At 45.4% G+C, this 21,415-nt stretch overlaps 1 protein-coding gene across 3 annotated transcripts in view; it reads right to left on the bottom strand.

Moving 5' to 3' along the window:
• Positions 1 to 21,415, bottom strand: part of trim71 (tripartite motif containing 71) — a 28,763-nt gene that overhangs the window by 4,127 nt on the left and 3,221 nt on the right. For all 3 annotated transcript variants that reach the window (XM_023959895.1, XM_023959896.1, XM_004074032.4), the window contains exons 3-7: positions 11,412 to 11,579; positions 6,956 to 7,090; positions 962 to 1,204; positions 387 to 884; positions 72 to 212 (exon numbers count right to left, since the gene is read on the bottom strand). In XM_023959895.1, coding sequence (XP_023815663.1) covers positions 72 to 212; positions 387 to 884; positions 962 to 1,204; positions 6,956 to 7,090; positions 11,412 to 11,579 — 1,185 coding nt within the window. The remainder of the gene's footprint in view (positions 1 to 71; positions 213 to 386; positions 885 to 961; positions 1,205 to 6,955; positions 7,091 to 11,411; positions 11,580 to 21,415) is intronic.

Here is a 21,415-nt window from a genome sequence, read left to right as displayed (position 1 = left end):
GATGCTCCACTTCAAACAACTCAAACAGTGACGCGTGTTTGGCAATGGCGCTGCAACGCCGCCGTTCATACCTGCACACGGTGATTGTCCTTATCCGCCACGATGATTCGTCTCTGAGTGTCACATGCAACGCCTGCCGGGCGGTCGAACTGACCTGGCCGGGAGCCCAGGGAGCCAAACTTGTGGTGGAACGTCCCGCAAGGTTTGAATATCTAACAAGGAAGAAAGAATTGGATGAGTTTTGGACACTGCTGCTGAACGCTATATGTGTGCTGAGATTGAATGCAAACGTGTCTGGGTTCATTTGGATGAACACGAAGCACAGCGGCGTAAAAATACATCCGAATTTGGTTTCATGTTGGTGTTGGATGAATGGAGGAATTCACCTGTATGCGGTTGTTGCTGCGGTCAGCCACCACCACGTATCCCTCCTTGTCAACACAGACCCCCCACGGGCGGCACAGTTGGCCGTCTCCTTCGCCCTCGCATCCAAAGGACGACATTTGGGAGCCAAGAGACCCATAGCTCCGCCCAGACTTCACCATCACCTTGAAAGGACTGCCATGAATGTGCTGGTTGCACACCAGGACGGACACCAGGTGCTCCCCCTCGGTTTTGGGGAGGTAGCTGACGGTGTAGGTGCCGTTCTGATGGTCAGAGACCTCCACCGCCGTCAGGCTGCCATCAGCAGCTGACATGACCATCGCAGACACGGCATCGCCGCCAGAGAGGCGTGGCTCTCCGTCGTGATCGTATCCCATCACAGTGAAGGAGGTGGGTTTCCCGCGCAGTGCGCTCTTTAGACCTTCTCCGTGGGCTTTGGTGACGGGGGCAAAGGCTCCGCTGCTGATCATGCCCATGGACTGGATGGCGATGTATAAGGCCTGATGGGAGAAACACATGACTGGAGTTTGTTTGGGAAGAAAAAGCAGCTCCAGCTCAACCCGTCACCTGTCCTGACCTGGTCTGGAGGCGTGAACATAAAGCGGTCGTCCTCCTGCGGCTGCAGAAGGCTCCTGAGAGCCTTGAGCTCGTGGATCTGGGTGAGCATTCGGTCCCTGGCGAGCAGCACGTCGAGGTGGTGGCCCTCGTCCAGCACCTGGCTGACGGCGGAAATGCTGCTGTCTAATTTGGTCAGACTCTGGTGGAGCTTCTCCACCTGCAGGTACAGAGACTTGGCTTTCACCTGACGGATCTTCTCCACCTGGAAAAAAAAACCCCACTGAATTAGAGGAAACCTAAGTTGGGCAAAGGAAGTAGAAACAGATGAAACAAATACATGATGTTACTCAATGACTAAGGCCTAGAGGAAGTCTGCTGTTGGGTTGGAGGATTTCCATCGCTGACAAATTGGTCAAGTCCTTTTGTTAGAGGAACCTCGTGCCACATGGTCTCAGAAGTGGGATCTGATCTAAGCCTGACGTGTTAGTGCTGACTAATACTACGTTACAGTTCTGCTGAGTCAGCAGAACATTGACCTTCTATGGAGCTCTTCCGCTTCCTAATCTGACGAAAATATGTGTCACAGCAAGAAGCTGACAAATGATGAGTGTCTGAAGGAGAACCACCTCCGAAAAGAACAAACCGTCTCTAGGTGGGACAACAATCCACACCACCACTCTGCTCTATCTGGACAACGGGCGACAGTGGACAGCCAGAAGAAAGCAAAAAAGGTTTGATGGCCATGCCTTATGTACAACCTACAGATGTGGAGCACAGTAAAGCAGTTCTGAACTTGTTTTTTCTAGACATTGTTTTAAGGAAGTGAAGCCGGAGAAAGTTAAGCGGCGTTAATGCTAAGGACGCCACTATTCTCGGTTAAAAACCGAACTGTATGTTACTCCGATCATATTTTGATCTGTTGTAACATCGCGCTCAGTACTCTTTTAATTATGATTATGCTGTTTTTAGCACACACAAAACAAAACATAGGACATAGTTTCTGCAGAGCGGCAGGAGCTCATTTGAAATTTGCCTTTGAGTTATGGGCAGAACCATTGATGTGGAGCAACTCTAGCCACTTCCTCTCCCCGTTTCTGAAAGATCATGGAGGGAGCTTTTGGCTTGCCCAGCGTATTTTCTATGCAACAAACACTCTCTTTTTCAATCACCACTTTGTAATTTGCTCCTGATTCAGAATTATTTGAATCCATACATAATCAGAAATCTCTAATAATCAGAAAAATGCCACAAGAACATGTTTAAAACCCAATTTTCATTAGCCTGGGTCTTTAAACCAAACCATGGGTAAAGTGAATTGATGTGTCCCTAATGCATACCAGTAAGTTCCTGTTGACAACAGTCTGCAAAGAGCAGTCTGCAAAGAGCAGTCTGCAAAGAGCAGTCTGCAAACAGCAGTCTGCAAACAGCAGTCTACAAACAGCAGTCTACAAACAGCAGTCTACAAACAGCAGTCTACAGACAGCAGTCTGCAAACAGCAGTCTGCAAACAGCAGTCTACAGACAGCAGTCTACAAACAGCAGTCTACAGACAGCAGTCTGCAAACAGCAGTCTACAAACAGCAGTCTACAGACAGCAGTCTACAAACAGCAGTCTACAGACAGCAGTCTGCAAACAGCAGTCTACAAACAGCAGTCTACAGACAGCAGTCTACAAACAGCAGTCTACAGACAGCAGTCTGCAAACAGCAGTCTACAGACAGCAGTCTGCAAACAGCAGTCTGCAAACAGCAGTCTGCAAACAGCAGTCTGCAAGGACCACTTTTGCAATTCTACTTTCTGACTGTGCCTTAGAGTGGAAATGTCACCCCTGCCAGATCCTCAAAACTCCCTAAAATCTAGTAAAGGTGAAAAAATGAATGTTTCACCCTCCCCCAATGATGACATCACATCAAGCATCAAGAAATTGGTTGAGCCCAAAATGTCTAAAAAATATTGGCAAAATCCACTAACAAAAACAAAACACACACTTTAGGGACATCCAGAGGAAGTTTTAAATGTATTATTCTTTTAGAACTGACATGGAGCTGTTCGTCATCTCCAAGACCAACAAAAAATAAAATGGTTGTGGAGTAAAGCCGCCATTTTAAACTAAAGTAGGGGTGTTTCTTCATGAATTTGTCTGACCAGGGTGGCGGGGCAGAAGGGGACAGTGAGGGGCGTGTAGCAGGAGCTCAGCCAGCAAAGGCAGGTCAAAAGGGGGTCGTTGAGGGCCAGAGAGGGTAGTGCCTGCAGGCTACACAATGCCACTCGTTTCTTTATTTATTGTTTTATTACATAACACCACGCTTGGTATGAGTCAACTGAAAGGCTTTTCTTTATTCTTACTAACTTATTTTCACACATTTCGAAGAGATTTTTTCTGAATTTGTTTATTGTTGTTGACTTGCTATGCACAAATCAAATCAAACCAAAATAAACCCGTGACCATAAAAATGGAGGTCTGCACCGAATTAAGGGGAAAATGAATCCTGTTAATTATGCCATTCCTTCACATCGCTGGACATTTGAAATGTCTTCAGTAGCTATCAGGTACGTCTGGATCCAGGTTGAGAGCGTCTGCAGTCAAGACTTTCCAGCTTTTCCTAAAGACAGAACATGTCACCACCTCCACCTCCTCCACCTCCACCGGCCTAAAGCCCAGTGGGAATAGCTCCAGTTCACAGCTGTGACTTTAAGACCCGCTGAGCTCCAACTACAGTTTCACTGAAGTCGGCATCAAAATATCCTCAAATCCAAACTGTTGGCCGTCAAGTCTACGTAAAAAAACTCCTTGTGACCTTCAAACAGCTGTCTGCACTGAGCGGGGCTTTACACTGAAGGACAAAAGCCTTCTGGTAAAATAAAAATCCACACAAAGACAAGCGAGCTTCTACTGCTCGTCATTGGAAATCCTTTCCTAACTGTAGTCCAGAATAAAGGCAGAATTTGTCAGGATGGGGAATCAAAACTGATGCTGTTTATTCTTAAAACAAACTTAGGATGGAACAAACCACTCTGAGTTGATAAATGGGTTTCTCTAAGGTATTTATTTATCTTAGGCTTTTATTGCAAAAATTAAATAAATTCAACAATAATGCATTTTTGATTTAATTCCATTGCAAATTAAATACAATACTTTAATTTTTAAATATTCTCTTAATTATTAAATCAGGTGCATCTTCACTTATGCCACACAAAATTAGGTTATTTTCTGAAAATGAAAGTTTTATAAGACATGAGGGTGGAAAATGAAGAAAGAAGTCAGTAGGTCTAAGTTTCTAAAAAAACCAGATCAGATAACCGTAAAGTCAGACTCTAGGGGGTTAAAGAGAGCGGTGGACCCCTAGGCGCAGAGGCTGGACGCTTCCTTGTCATCAAGTCACAAAAGAGGACACAAAAGCCTGACAGCCTCTGCGGTCCGGGTGGGAAACAAAGAGTCCAGGAGAAAAAGATCTGAAAGCCCAATTTGCATCTGTGAGACTAGAATTACGTTTTATAGTAGGAGAGAACAAAGACTCCCCGATCGGCTTTTTGACAAACGAACAGGAGAAAACCAAGAGGGTGAGGAAGATGTTGGTCACAGAAAGATGACGCCTTAGCTTCCTCGCTGACCGCAAAGGAGCAGAGCGGTAGACTCAGACGGCGTCCTGTTGCTGGTATCCGAGCCATGAATCATCACGCCACACTGACTCGCCAAGCAGCAGGTGACTCAGCGTTTGTGGCACCGCAGGTGGCCATCTGACTGGCAAGAGCAAATGGTGACGGAGTCATTTTCACGTCAAGAGTGACTCAAACTCCTCTGAGGAGCAAAGGGGAGCAGATGGAAGCCTCACAGCTCCTGTCTGAGGCATAAAAGACTTTTTAGGTTTGTAGAAAGCATGGGTGGGGGGAGGGGGGTACACTTTGATCTGATCTCAAGAGAGAACTCAGGATCCACTCGAGAACACTTTTTGATGCTGGCTGTGAGCGCAGGAGCTCAACTTCTGATTCCATCGACTGCAAAGCATCTGATCCCAGCGATTCATGACCTAAAAGCAGCTCTGCAGTTTAGTTAGAAAACCTTCAATCAGCGTTTGTGAGCAGAAGACATGCATCTATGACAAAATCTTTCTTAACGAACATACAGCAAAAACCAAAAAAGGTCCTTCACACGGATCAATGGTCGGATTAGAATTTAACCGTGCACATGGGCCCAGAAAAACTTTTTACGATTAGAACAAACGTTCAGATGGTCACACTTTCGGTCGGAATAAATCATTTGGGCATGCGCAGTAGTGTTGAAAATACCGGAAGAGGAAATGAGTCCTATTCCATGACCAGGACTGAAACCGCACTCTTGTTCCTGGATCTGTTCGGTTCGACTATCGGCTGGACTTTCCTCTCCAGAACCCTGGCATAGACCTTCCAAGGGAGGCTGAGGAGTGTCATTTCCCTGTGGTTGGAACACATCCTCCGGTCCCCCTTCTTAAAAAGGGGAATGACCACACCTGTCTGCTGGTCCAGTGGAGCAGGTTCCAACTGCCACGGGATTCTGCAGACGTGTCACCCAAGACACTCTCACAGCATCCATCATTTTTTTAATAAATTCTTTAAATTGGACAATTTGATTTTCTGTTTTTTTTCCCTCATTTTGTATCTCATAGTTGAGGTATACCTATGATGAAAACTACAGGCCTCTCTCATCTTTTTAAGTGGGAGAACTTGGACCATTAAGTCAGCTGACTAAATACTTCTTTGCCCCACTGTATGAGAACTAGACTGAGTGAAGTTCAAGACTGCAGTTCTTACATGCAGTCAATGGCCATTCAAAGAAGAAAAAACAACCCCGTTTTCCCTTAACCTCTTGACACCTATTGATGCAAATATCACCTTAATTAAGCGTCATAGCTGGAAATAAATTCAGGCACAAAGAGGCCAATAGTAAGTGGGAGAGGTTCCAGCTGCCCTGAACGCGATTCAGCGGGCTTGGAGATAGAAAAGTGTCCAAGTCTTTTTCAGCTCATGTTGTAGGAGTTAGATGAGCAGCACAGTCCGAGTCTTTTCTTTTCTGTCTTTTTAGAACTTGATTTTAGGCTCAACTCTGGATCACAAGTTGGTTTTCACAGATGCAAACTGTCATTATTATTGATTTGTGAAATTCTCCAACAAGATCTCTTTTATTCTAACATCATTAGGAATCGTTTTTCCTCTGACAGTTTTAAAGGTTGAGTAGACTCTAATAAAAGCTTAGAATTGCATTTCTGGATATTTCTTTATTCAAATCTTAGACAATCAGGAGAAGATGAAATAATAGTGTTTGAAAAAGAGCTTTTTTGTGTCGTATAGAAAATTCGCTGGGTTGGGCACAAGCTCCCTCCACCTTAGCAACAGGGAAGGGAAGGGGGGCGGGGTTTGCTTTGTGCCAACATTCCCGCCCACAAGTCAAAGGTCAATTTCAAATGAATTACTGCCACTCTGCAGAAACTATGTCCTAGAAAATGACATATTTTTTTATTTAGGCTTAAAACTGCATCATCATAATTCAAAGACCACTAGGAACGCTTTGACCATAGATCAGAAGACGATCGAGGTCGGATTTTAAAGGTTCAAAATTGGACTTGATTTGTTTTAAAAATCAAGATTCATTCTGCACATCAACAACAGATTCTGATGGAAAACCGGGGCTTCGAGCTGCTTCACAAAGAAATTATTTTCAATCAAGGACTCCCAGCATGCAACACTTCAGAAGAATGGTTTATAAATGATCCCTGTGATTAACAGTCTAAAGAAAGAACCTGCATTGGACTTTAGATGATATTTTCAGCAGATTGGTCTTTGCTACGGTTTGCATCCCTCCCAAATTTTGCGGAGGAAACTTTAGCTGAAGTAAGAACACTATTATCATAATAAAAGTACCAAAATCTACTGTAATTGAAGTAGCTTTCAATATAAAAGCCTTTAAGGGGAATGAAAGCTGAAGCACAGAGGAAGAAGGATGGAGAAGATGGTCTTTTTGATAAGAGCAGCGACTTACCTTCCACAGAAGTTCACACTCCCGCTCTTCCAGAGCTTTTTTGTGTCTCAGAACGAGAGCCTTCACTTCAGTCTGCACCACCTTGGCCTTGATCTCCACCTGCTCCGCCATGGCCTGGACCTTCTCCATACTCAGCTGCGAGCACACAAGACAGGCCGTGAGCATTTGACACGACATGCAAAGAAGCCAAGAAGAAGCCGAAGGCGCACAGGTGCATGATGGGCAGGGATGAAACAGGAAGCAGAGAAATGGATCCCTCCCAGACAAATCAATGCATCCTGCTCATTGTTTCCGCATCTCCTCCTTTGTCCCGCGTGGATTTAAGTCGTGGGGAAACAGGAAGCGGGGGGTCAGGAATAGGAAGTCACTTTACACGGCCCGACATGATGACCTTACTTCTGCATTTGGACCCTTAGATTCCCCGCGTTTGGGAAAAGAACTGAGACAGTTTCAAAAACTCTTTGATAGAAAGATCTGAAGTAAAAAATGAAGAATAATTTTCTAAAAAAAAGACCCTTTTAGGCTCATTTTACAGGCTGGCACTATCAGGAAGAGTGGGTGGGGCTTATGATTACCTGAAGGACTGTAAAGTCATCGATTATAAAAAAAAAAAGTCTCTTTGCTTTTACAGCGCACAATTTAGGCTAAATTAGCATCCCCCCCCCACTCCAACCCCCGCTGGGTTTTATCAGGCATTTCTTTGGAGGCTTCTGGGAAGGAGGGGGTGGAAGTGGACCTCACAGAGACCAAGGGGAGGTGGGAGGAGGCCTCTTTTGTGGTTTTGGCTGCAAAGATCAAAGGTCACCCGAACCTCTACACACCATGATCCCCGATCCCGTCTTAGGAATCGCCCAGCCCACCCCCTACGGCCCCTCCCAGGGAACAAAGCCCGGCAGCACGGCGGCCTGAGGTGACCAGCCAAAGGAACAACTAAATCAGGCCGGCAGAGGAGGAACAGGAGGAGGGGGCTTATCAGTGAGGAGAGGAAAAAGGCACAGACCTCACGTTTCAAAGAAAAATCTCGTTTTCTTTCTTCACTGATCGCGTTTCAAACACGTCTTTCCTGTTTCTGTCCGCGGGCCACAAAGACCCAAACGGACCAATGGCGGTGCAGGAGCGGAGCTATGGAGATCACCGGCCGGGGTCAGGGGGCAGCAGAGATAATGGGTGTAGAGTGAGCGGAAATTTCCGTCCTCTGGGGACGGGAGCGTGCGTTTTGTGCGGAACTGTTTACATACTATCTGGCGTCAGCAGTTAGTCCTGCAGTGACCTGGGCTAAAGTGGACAAACAAATGCTAAACAGCAAAGTGCTGCCAGATGGTCGCCGGTGCAAATCCAACTCTAGGACTAAGCAAACATAAAGTTCAGTGTGGGAGCTCCTGGAAGCGGTCTCTGCTCAGACTCCTGGAGTCTTCCTCCGAGTTTCAGGTAGACAGCCCTGAAGAGCATGACTCAGCCAAAGGTCAGCCTGCGTGGAGGCACATGCCTCAGAGCATCACATGAGCTCAGTGGAAAAGCTCCAGTTTCATGTTTTGGGCGAGTATTCACTAAAACAACTGAGCCCCACCCTCAGAGAGGGAGATAAGAATGGTGTGTCCAACCTAACGTGGTATCTTATGAGTCGAGAATCCAAACATTTCAGTTTCCCTCCCAATAAACGTTATTTTGAAAGATGCAATCAAAGTGAACCCAAGTACCTCAATGTTTTTATTTCACCCCTTTACTTTTGTGTTTTTTTTCTTCTTTAAAATGAAACATTTATATTTCAATTAAGCACTTAAAGACAAACATTTCAGAATACGGCAGAATTGAAATGCCAGCGTGCACAAGCTTGAAGGGATTGGGTGCAGCGGCTGAAAAGGGGAAGGCCAACATATTCCACTTCTTTTAAAGGGGAGGGGAGTTTTCCTTTCTCTGAAATGCTTTAAATACCTCCCCCACCCTCCCCCATGCTCCTCAGCACCCATCCTTCCCCTTTGACCTGCGCCCTGCCCCCATCACAATTCAGCCCAGGCGACACACCCCCTGTAAGGGCCAGCTGGACGGCTCGGAGCGCAACCCCCCCCTCCCACGGCAGCAGGGCTGGTCAGCCTCAAACACGTTTAAGCAGATCGAATCTAATCGCTGCTGCTCCTGAAGGGAGGGGACGACAGAGACGCTGCCCTTATGGAGAAAGAAGGACGTCGGCCCCCACACAGAGTGAAGCGACGTCCCTCCTGGTTTTGCTGAGTCATGACTCACTTGGCAGAGCATGCGCAGGTGTGGACGCTCACCTGAGCTCAACTGTGGCTGAAGGGCTTTCTGCTCACATTTCTGAAACAACCATGCAGTTTCGAGAAGCTACTCACTAGGGGCAGTGTTACCCAAAACAATGTCTGATAAAGAATCCAAAGAAGAAGAAACCCGGTGAGGTACCATAACCATTTGGCCTGCAGTAACCGTTCGGGGTCCTTTCGACTAAGGGTAACGTCACACTACGGTAACTACGTAGCGTGGAGATCTGCTCGGGCTCTAGATATTTTCATTTCGCATTTCCTTTTGTAACCTAAAGTTATTTTCCTTCATAAGTTGTGTCTGACATTATTCTTTGTAATGTTTATAGAGAGATTTTGCCACAAACCACCTTGTAAAAAGATCTGTGGCTGTTAGAATGAACCAGCTGCTCCACGCGAGAGAACCGTGTCTCTGATCAGAGCAGCTGGAGTCTTGTAGCTTCGTGTTCGCAGGCAGGGAAGGTGCTTTGTTACAGTGTACGGTCCGGAGAAGGGTTCGGTCCGCAGTCCGTTCGGCTCCAATGTACTTAATAAAAATCATAATAATAAAAGCGCGTTTAGAAGATAATCTCGCTCTGTGTCGGAGCTCTGTTCGTTTACAACAGACTTCATAATATCTTCTTCTATGGTAGTATCGTAATTTGTCCAGACCGATCACTATCTGACACGTCATCAGACCAACAGACAGCCAATCACATAATGTGACGTCAGCACTAGTCGAAGGACCCCGAACGGAAGTTCCAGGCCGAACGGTTATGGTACCTACGCCGGCTCACCTCATTCATCCTCCAAATCAAATTTTCGGCTGTGTCTGAATTCTTTCACTATACCCTATATAGTGCACTATATAGGGCGTTTGCCATGTTCTACTGCAGTCCGAATCTACAATTTTAAAATCGAGTGCCCTAGAAATTTTGCCGAAGTCTCTGCGAAAAACCAGTGAGCATTGATGCTCACTATATCTGCAAATATAGACCACAATGCATTGCGTAGGGTGGGAATTCGGACACAGGGTTAGGCTTTGTCCTAATTTTCTCAACTTTATAGGCCGTTCGCCATAATGTCAGGGTGACCGAATCTACAAGTCCACAATCTGGAAATTTCTTAAGAGTCTCTGCATAAACCTAGTGAGCATTAATGCTCATTAGTTTGCCATTTTAACCTCTAACACCGGAGCCTTAGTGTTGACTGTCTTTTCACTGCTGCAACTCTACAAACTTTAACACAAGTAACGTAACTCTGGCGAATTTTGAAGTGGAGAAAAGCAGCTGTGATATGCAACACTCAACTAGAATGAAGTGCTTACAAGAATCAACATAAATTAGTCGATTCTGTTGAGGAGAAAAGCGGCTTAGCGCCGTCACACTAAAGGTTTGCTCCTTTTTTCTCCACATCAGAATCAGCTGATTGACGTTGATCGCATAAACAGAGTTACGGTATGTCAAACGTTTCGTATTTTACAAGGTCAACAAAAATGTAGCAAAGTAATAATAACAATAATAATGGATTGGATTTATCTGCTAAAAGCTCAAAGTGCTTACGATGTATCCATTATTCATTCACTCCTCATTCACACTTGGTGATGGTAAACTACTGATGTAGTCACAATTGCCCTGGGGCAGACTGATAGAGGTGTGGCTGCCTGTTCGCGCCTACGGTCCCTCTGACCATCACCGGGACTTTCATACGCATTCACACGCCAGTGGAGAGACACTGGAGGCAGGGAGGGTGAAGTGTCTTGCTCAAAGACACAATAAAGGTTGACTGGTTGACTGGTTGACTGGGGGGGGGGGGTCAAACCAGCGACCCTTCGATCATCGGCCAACCTGCTGAACCACCTGAGCCACTGTCGCCCCTAAAGTAAAAATGTGTCAGAATTTCGATAAAAACCAGAACATTGGATAGTCCCGTACTATATATTCTTTTTGCGTGTAATGAGGGAATTGAGTCTGCAGCGTTGGTTCGTTCGTGACTGTTGCTGTGGCTGCTGGTAGCACCTGCAATCCAAGTCTAAAAAGCTGGCCTGACATTTTCCAAGGTTGGAAAATGTCTCGTTATGAAACGTGGAGGTCAGGATATTAACATTATTACTTTTTTTTTTTTTAATGGTTTTTGTCTTAGTAAAATCATTGATAAAAATGTCAAACGTCCTCCTGTGTCTTCAGTTTTCTGCGGTGTCTCACCTGTAGCGCCTGTCGGCCCTGCTGAGCATCCGCCAGCAGCTGGATGGTGATGGCGCGGCAGTCCTGGACGGCGTCCTGCAGGTAAACAAAGGTGTGGCCCATGTGGCGGCCCATGCTGCACTCCCTGCAGATGGGCACCGAGCAGGTCTCGCAGAAGAACAGGAACACCTGGGAGGAAGGGAGACCGTGTGAGACCAGAACAATCTATTCAAACAAAGCAGATGTTTCATTTCCAACATAGGCGTTTGACCCGTTTTCACACGAAACAAAGTCTGATGTTTTCACTGCACGACCCCGTCAGGATAGACGACGAACTAGGAGATGGAGCGTCTCCATCCTTCTTGCTGCCTCTTTAAACGGGAAGCTAATTAAGGAGTAAAGCCCAGTAAAGATCAACAATCCTCCTCATTCATGGGTTACCAGGGAAGCCCCCACCACCCGCACAGATCAGTGCTGCAACAGGAAGAGGCAAAACCATTGATCAATAATTCTTTCAAACTGGAGGATTTCATATTGTCCCCCCCCCCGGAAGATCGTGACACCTCCCACAACAACTGGCGACAGGAGTACCTCCTGCAGACCCGGATAAAAGTGAAAAGCTCTTATGATTGTTTGCTGCCCCTCTTAAAATAAGCTCTGAATGCTGATTGGTTGTAATGAAGGGTTAATTAAATATGCAGCAACCGGAGGATCGATGGCCTCCAGGAGCTCAGGACCCAGCGGATGGAGAGGGGCCTGCAATCAATCCATCAATATTGGAGCTTCCCTTGGGGAGCGGCGTAATCTAATGAGTCACAGGCACACCCCCTTCCCTTTTGTTCGACTTCCTCCTCCTCAACACGCCCCCCCACCCCCTGCTTTTTGGATCCTTTTCTTGACGTCTCACCTTCTGCTGGCCTGGACTAGCATCCCCGCACCAGCCTGTCACTCAGTGCTCCTCTCTGGCTTCCTGTGCCGGCCCTCCCCCACTGACGTCATTAAAATTCCAGCAGGAGCTGGGAGTCACAAAAGAGAGGAATGCCACGAGTTTGAGGGGAGGAGGAAGGTGATAGAGGAGGAGGAGGAGGAGGAGGAGGAGGAGGAGGAGAGGTGGCTGAGGGACAAACAGGCTAAAGGTGTAAAAGAATAAAACCAAAAAGATCTGAGAGAACGAACGGTCATCTAATGATCCATCACAGCTCCGACTCCCAGCAGATTCTCTTAAGACCATCATCAACATCTTCATCACAGGATTTGACTTGGATTCTGTTAAAGTGAGCACTATAGAAAAATCTATGGTGGTACTCCCAGACGCCCCCCTTGGAAACAGGGGTTCAATTTCGGGCTTCACACATCAGATTTTGGCCTCTACATACCATTGAACGCACGTTGAAAGTCAAACCAGTTGAACTTTAACCTTGGAGATGTATGGACAGAATGACCAGAAGTGCACAATGTTTGAAAATTGATCATGAAGGAGAAATTAATTTTAGCATTTGCCCAGCTGGAATTCTATTACACCAAGTCTTTCATAAATCAGAATAGAGCTGTCAGAAAATAATAATAAAAGAAAAGTCTAGAGCGACATTCACCAGATTTACACTGCCTCAACATTTCACCCCGAGCCTCTTCCAACTGCAGGTACAGACCCTAGTGTCAGGTAACAGGCGATGATAATGATGAACACTTGAAGGATTCATTTGTTTTGAAGTGACAAAACATACAAACGCAATGCATTGTGGTCTTCTAAGAAATTTCCAGCCCACCGGATTTTGGAATTGTTGATTCGGACACCTCAACAAAAACGCCCTGTAGAGTCCAGTAAGTGGTGAACAAAGACAGATATCTGGTGCAGGAACTGCATGTTAGCACCAAAGGCTGAACATCAGATTAAAACAAAAAGCTAAAGAAGCCACTCCCACACTTGAAAAATGAGAAAAGCCAAAGCTTTTGGACTGCTTATTAGAGTCTTTTGGTAAATAAACACTTGGAAAAAAGGAATAGATAACAATTCTTTCAAAAATGTATGGGGAAAAAAAACGTTTATAAATTTGAGCGTCGATTCATCCATTTTCAATGCCAGTGGTCTTTTCATTACAATTTTGGAAATTTTAGCCAAAACAAAATTTTTTCTAGAACATAGTGTCTGCAGAAGGGCAGGCATTCATTAGAAATTCATCTCTGAATTGTGGGCAGAACTGTCAGCGTGGAGTAAGCCTGCCTCCACTTCCCCTTATTCACCTGAATACTAACTTCCATCTTAATCTTAATTTACTTTATACATGTCCTTCATTTGATTTGGTTTCTAGTGTGTTAAAAAAAGAAAAAATATCTTTATAATATTTTCCCTTCTAAATTCCAAATGACTTTTGGTGAAAGCATAAAAGAAGTTGAACCTTTTCAATTCATTTTTGTTTAATTATTACTAAAAAAAAAACGTCAACTGAAGCAAAACCAGTCAAAAGAGTGATGTCCTTAATGATGAGAAAAGTCTGGAAACAGCAGAAGAGCTGTTTTTCACCCTCATGGTAGGAACTCCCATAGAGTTGTCTTTCAGAGGCTCTGTGTAAGTGTGAGGAAACGCGGCCTACAGAGAAGCAACACCACCACCAGCTTGTTGTTTAGGAAAACACTGGAGTCCAGTTTCATGGAACCAGATCCTCCAGCAAACAGCTGAAGACGAGCGATGCTCCGTGCGGCTTCTGTCGCCGCACAAACGTCTCCAGCAGCGATGACATAACAGTGAAGAGACGCTTTCCCCGGATTTTTATCCTAAAAGACGCAGAGTGAATAAAGCTGCAGCCTGATTCTGCTGAAAACTGACACGATCCAATGAAGTTTCACACTTAAAGACGCAAATATTCTTCTCTTATGAAGTTAAAGTACGCAAGGAGATGTTTTTAAAGCTCTTAAGAAATCTGGATGAATTTATTTTGATTGCGTCAGAATTCTTACATTTCAATAAAGCTTACTACAGTCATGGGGGAGGATCCGCTGTAGAACTCTTTTTCCCCACACAAAATGGGATCTTTAATGATCAACATAAGCTTCACTTCAGCAGAGCCGAGCATTCTGGGAAATCTGGACGCCGTCGTGAAAAGGATCTGCGTTGAAGCAGGAGCTGGATGGCTCCTTCTGCCAGCAGCCATCCTCCCCCCTAACAAACAGAGGCTGGGGGGGGGCATTATCCCGTCTGGCAATGAAATCCCGTCTTTGAAGCACTCACAGCTGAGGGGGAGTTCAGGCCATGCTGGGTCACACCGCTGTGTTGGGAGAAGCCACTCTATTCAGGGTGGTTAGCGGAAACCAACCGTCCACTCGTCACCTGGGAGCAGACACACCTGGACAACGGCGAGCCGCTCTGAAGCAGCAAACACCCTCTGTGAGTTTACTCGCACATAAAAACTGGGTTTTGCCTCTATAAGGTGTAAATATCAGAAATCATTTGAAAAGATCCACACATCAGACAATCATCTAATAGGATGTCCCCCTCTAAAGGCTGTCATTAATAAAAAATATAAAGAATTCAAAGGTGAAGGAGAGCAGCATCCCGTCCATCCTCTGCAGGGGGTTTTAACGGCGAATAAAGGAGCTGGGGGAACGGCGCTCAGCTTTTTCACGCGTTTAAAAGGCTCTCAAACGGCGCAGTAAGAACCATCGGTAAACGCCTGAGCATACGTCCATCTCCTGAAGACAATGTTTTCCATGATCTGATAAAGGTTTGAGAATTCAAAAGCTAAAAATTAAAGGAACTAAAAATCCCATTTTTTTTATTCGTTCACTAAACTTTTACATTTTACACAATAAATAAATAATGCTAAACCAGAAAAACGTCCTGTTTTTAAAAGGTAAAAAAACCTGAAGATCGAATCTTAAGTATTTATCATTTTTATTAATGGCATCATGAGATTGTATTTTGAGATGGAAGAAGAAATTGTTCAACAGTTTTTATTGATGTGAAAGCTAAAATAAAAACGAAATTACAAAAAAAAAACTTCCCCGAATTCAGCTGTAAAGCAGAAAATGAGAAAGTTTTTGTAAAAAATCTTTATCTTCAGGAAAACAATGAGAACAGAAACGATAGAAGAAAGTCCAGCTGTCAGGAGCAGGTCAAAAACAGAACCTGTTCGCCTCAAACAGAACCAGTCCTTCACATCAACTGCTCCACATGTTCATCATCAATGCACCAAACCCGAAGGTGGACATGTATGTTCCTGGAGACATTTGTGTGCCCCCCCCCGCCCGCCTCTTCAGGAACTTTTTTTTTTTCTGGGTGAGGGGACAACCTTTGGTCTTCCTTCTGCTTCACCAGCCACGTCCATCACGGATCCATCCTGAGCAGAGACGTCCAACACGCTTTCATCTACACGGAAACAGAGTTTACCTCCCCACCCTGTTACTTCTAAAGTGTGTGTAAATCCTGTGATGGGGGGGGGGGGCAAGCATGCATTTCCTGCACACGGAAAACGACTCTGACCAGCAGGGACTGGTAAATCACGCAACACCTCTGCGGATTATTCGTCAGAGAGGAAATGATTGAATCGCCACGTGTGGCGGTGACACCTCCAAACCGCCGGAGCAGAGAGGAGGACTGGAAGATTCCTGATCCTCTCCGGAATACCAACACTGCCGCTCGCATGTCAAGCTTCTTTCACCGATTTCTCCTTCAAACATGATCCATAACATTCCCCCTTTGTTTCTCCTGCCATCCCCCCACCGCCTGCATTTTTCTCTTTTCTGCCCTGGCCACGCCCTCTCATAACTCTGCTCCGCCCTCTCGTAGCAGAACCCTGCTGGCTGGTTGCCTCAGATGAACAGACACTCCTGCTGGTGTTTTGAAGCTCGGCGTGGGGGAGGGCGGTGGCTGCGATCTGACGCTCTGATTGGCCAGCGGGAAGGAAAACAAACCAGAGTCAGCTGGCTGTGCTGCCTAGAGCGCATGCGACGGACGGACGGCAGCAGAGAACGGCGGGGGAGGGGGCTGAAGGCTGTGAATGAAATGTGGAGCAGCTGAGATGCAACAAATGCACATTTGTGCTGAAACAAGCAGGCTATTCTTAGTCACAGAGCCTTTCAATGGCAACGGACACGCCCACAACGCTCACCTCCCAGTCACACACCACAGATTCGGCAACAGTATATACCCTCCGCACTGGACTGGACTGGACCGGCAGATGCTGCTCGCTCCTGAGCTTTTGTCAATGCTTCCTTAGCTTTCAGAAAAAGTCCTGGTTTTATCCCGGAAAGTTCAAACACGGACAGAAACCAGCATCTAGTTACCATCTAGTCATCGTTCCTTCCACAGCTTCGCCATCTGCTCCCATGCCTTTGAAGGCTGCAGCTCTTGTTTTTTGGAATCTTGAAGCTTTTTCTGGAGTATTTTGATCGTGGTTTTAGATGAAATGAAATTCTGCTCTAGTGAGAATTTTAAAGGATTCCTGTCCAAAACTATCAACTCTTCTTATTTGACTTTTTCAATGGAACCAAATCTCTTCTACAATAATTGTCAAAACAAGAATAGCTGACAAAACGGACAAACGTTATTTAGGACGATCCAGCCCTCACCACCAGCTGAACCATAATTGGTCAGCTGGAGCAGGTGAGTTTCCAGTGAGTGACCGAGGAATAGGTTTCAGACATTCCTCCGAACCACAAACAGGAAACTGTAGGAACCTTCATATTTGATGTCCAATACGATATTGTGTCATTATTGCACATTCATGTTTGTATCATAAAGACACGCCCTCTAAAGTTCAACGTCTACCCGTTTTTCACACGACTAAAGGCTAAAGTAAAGCTTAGACACTTGATGCTTCAGACACAAACAGAGAAACGCAGAGTCGATCCACAGTAGACGCTGCGACCACCTTTCAGAGCAGCAACCAGACACCACAAGAGCACAGAAAAACGATGTCTTCAATGGCTGACTGTTCTCAACATTTTGTTTTATAAACCAAGTTGACAGAAGTTTTTTTACTTAGTGTTTCATCCAAACTAACTTACGGGTGGAAGCAGGCTGTCTGGTGGTGTCAAACCAACAAACCTGTACGGAACACGCAGTCGTGGACCGCTCGATGAACCCATTGAGCAAATATGTTCATACACATTTTTTCTTCTGGCGACAGGTCATGGCAAAAACATACAACACAGAAGTATGGGTGAAGTAGGTCAGACGCAGGCGTGTTGTATTGACCCCCCCCCCAATCCCTCCCAAATCCTGCGGATTGTGCAAGGAGTCCATCAGTGCATTGACTTGTTAACTGCGTGATCCACAAGTGTCTCATAGAGGTTCGACCATTTTTTACCTGCAAACAGCCCATATACCCATGAGGGCAGTTGGAACTAAGGCTGTCCCAACAACTAGAGTATGGCGTAAGGGCACTGAAAAACAGAATCATCCCTACATCATAAGTGCATGCAATTTTCATTGGCCTTGTAAAGGCTTCACTGGTACGTTTTCAACAAGCCTGAAAGGAAGTGCAAGACAAGCTCATGCTCAGCTAACGATGTACCTGTCTACGACTCTAAAAAGGCCCGGTTAACCCACAACACTGCAACTTTAGCTTTAAAATCCTGGCTGCATATCTAGAATTTTTCACCACAGAGACAGAAAAACAGTACAGAAGTGAAGGAGAATCTTTATGCTTCTATTCTTGAATAAAAAGGAAACTGTCTTTAGAACCATTGACATTCTTTCCTTGGGAAGCTTCCAAAAAGCAGGATGTTCTGCAGCCAGCCCAAGGAGCACATGACCTACAGTTTCCATCAGGTTCACCAGAGTTTGGTTTTTGCTCCAGAGCCATGACAGAGGAAGGCGTCTTGATTTACGACCAATATCAAACCACAGCAGATCCATGAAAACAAACATAGTAACTCCATTTTCTGATTCTGATCGTAGCAAACCTTAAACACAACTCAGCTTCAGGGTCAATTTAACAAAGGCAACACAAAGGCAGCAGGAAACGAACCAAAACAATCCACATGTCCAGTCTTCTCTGAGTTCCAACTGCAACCAAAACTACCCAACACCTACAGAGCAGCTGCATTAATGCTTAGTGGAAGCTCTGTCCCACGGTTTCTGGTCCTGAGCTGTTAACTATGCACTTTTGTTGAGCGGGGGTCAAACGAAGCCAATTAAAACCCCATTTGGACTCCCGAGTCGGAAGCAGCACAAGTCGCAGCTTTTGGAAGGAGTTTCAAATCTTGTTGTCAAAGAAAACGTGAAAAATGCCTTCCTTCCATTCCATAAAACTTATACGGCCAAGAGTTCTCCATTGGACTTCAAAGCTCGGACACACACATGTACACTTAACCTAAGCCCACATGAAACGCACAGGAAACGGGGAATGCTCTCTAATTACTCTGCATATGTTGCGCATTACAACCCTGGAAGTCCGACTTCATTTAATCGAGCTCTGCTGTCTGCTTGGAGCTGAAATCCTCTTCAGACGATAACTGCATGCAGATGGGAGCTTCACTCACAGAGCGCCGCTGCCACGAGCGCACACAGATGCTTTCAGGAGCGCTAACCCAGCAATGCAGCAGCTGCCAAGAGTTCTGGATCTGAGCGGATTGGGAGCCGGCAGGGGAAACCCTCAGAGCGGAGCGGGAGGGAGAAAGAGGAGCCAGAAGGTATAAACTCAAGTTACAGGAATTCCTCTGGTTGTGTCTCAGCGTCGGTGGCGGCTTAGGTTTCCTAACAAACTTTCTCCATTTGTGACCTCCGAAATGGGGGGGGAGACCAGAGAGGATCCCAGATCCAGACAGGCGTGTCTGAATTAAAGAAATTTGGTTGAGCAGCCATTAGGCCTGCACAGTAACCACAAATGTATCGTCACTGTGATATCAGCCTGTGGAATACGTGTATAGCAAAAGATGCTGTCATTCGCAAAAAAAAAAAAGGTTACTTTAAATGTTTACGCAGAAGCCGAAACAGCGTGAATTATTAAACACATCAAATAAAGGCCTTTACGCATTTGACCAATTGGATGCACCCCTTTACATCGTCGACCAAACTGATGGCCTTCTTTGACATTGGATGTCCGCCTCCTATGTTGACTTGGGTCATTTGGAGGATAATTTAAGTTTTGTTGACTGAATTAACGCTGTTGCACTAGAATGGGAAAGATGTTTTCGTTGTTATGCTACATGGTGATGTATAGTTGTTCAAATTGTCATGACTAATACTGCACACTGCGAGTTTTCCCTCAAATCGAGCAGTCATTGATAGTTTTCCAGAACAACCCAACGTCTCACTTCAGGTTTTTAGCGTCACCCAAACTGGACTCTAGCGGCATTAGAGGGTCATCAACGTGATTAGTTCAACTTCGCTTCATCCCTACAAGCATGACACATTTTTGGCCCCCAGTGCTCGGCAACCACTTTCTGCCACACTCAGACGACCCCCCCTCCCCATACATAAAGAGCGTTTGTATGGTGGAGAAGCCATTCACACGGACGGCCTCAAATACGTCCAGCAGAACAATTTCATCTCCAAAGCAAAGTGACATTTTGTTGGATTAACATCTCATTATCCGCTTCTCAGAGGGGGCTGTTGTGCGTTTGCATGTTGGAGTGCAGCATCCCAGCGAGCGGGGGGCGCCGCTTTGATGTAATCCAATTTTCCATTTCAACTTTACGCAGTGCTTCAGCGGGCCGCCCTTAAAGCCTCCTCTTTCACCTGAAGCTCCAACCAGGCTGGAGGTTTTTCCTCGTCCGCTGAATCCAAACCCCACCGAGTCGGTGAATTTCTGGGTCTCACACCAAAAATGAGGCAGACTTCATGAATGTTAAAGGTTTGATTAGAGAAAGACAACAACAAAGAAATACCTGGAAACTAGAGCATCTAATTGAATGGGAGTAATTGTTAATGTCATTACTTACACCCGTGTCACCCCCCCACCCCGGACAGGACTGTGGCTCATAAAGAGCTTTGTCAGTTAATGAGATCTCCATTAGCTACCCGGGTTACACTTTAATTTACCTCACAGAAGTTGGTTTTTGCACATAATCACACATCCGTCTGATTTAAATTAGCTAAGCCAAAGCTAAGCCAGTTGAACTGACTCTGATTTGGTTGTGGCGTATGGATGGCGTCCTTTGCCAACCTTTTTAAAACTGGCCACGGAGGAGAAATTGGTAATTGCGGTTTGTGCCTGGCTGGAATTCTATGACACCAAGGCTGAAATCTGAATTCATTCCCTATCCGTACAGCTCCTCCCTATTGATCCAAGGGTTGGAGCCTTTGAAGCTGTAGTGGAGTCAGAAAGCTTTTTTTTTTTTTAAAGAATCGTCGTAGTGACTAACGGCTGGCTTTCCCTCTTGCATATATGGTTTTCCGCGGAAGAGAAACGCATTTCTGTGCTTTAAATCACAGAAGTTTACACCTAAATATAAGTGTTGAGTTTTTATTTTTGCTAGCCTTTTTTAAAGTTATAAAACCGATGTCATTATGTATTTTCTGACCACTGGCAGCTACGCCCTAACGTAGATGACCGCTGGCTATTGATGATGTCATCAAGCTGTAGAAACGTCAGAATTTGAAGACACTATTTTTTCCATATCTCTGCACTTGGGAGGGATAAATGGAGGGATAGGGAGAATCCACAACGATAGGGAAGCAATTCGGATTCTGCATGTGCCTTTCATCGGAATAGAGCTGTGATAGAAAAAGCCTGGAGCAATATTCACCAGATCTGCAACGCTTCGACATTTCACAGCAAAACAATTCCATTTGTGAGTACATGCGTTAGTATCGGGTAGCGACAGTCCAGAGTTAACACCGTATGCTAAAAACGCGTTAAGCGCTTTCTTGAACGCACATTACATGCCTGATGTGTACATTAACCACTGATATTTTAATATAAACACCTGCAGAGGGAATAGTTTGAGATGAAAAATGACAGCCCCTGTAATCTGTCTTTTGCCTTTGGAGACAGTCGCTCCCACTTCTGAACAGTATACCATTTAAAAGGCAGCCAGAATGAGGAGGAGGGTTCCGGTTTAAAGCAAGATATTGAACCCTT

This window comes from Oryzias latipes, chromosome 11 (assembly GCF_002234675.1).
Source record: "Oryzias latipes chromosome 11, ASM223467v1".
Lineage (NCBI taxonomy): Eukaryota > Metazoa > Chordata > Actinopteri > Beloniformes > Adrianichthyidae > Oryzias > Oryzias latipes.
This window is presented reverse-complemented; position numbering and strand designations above follow the sequence as displayed.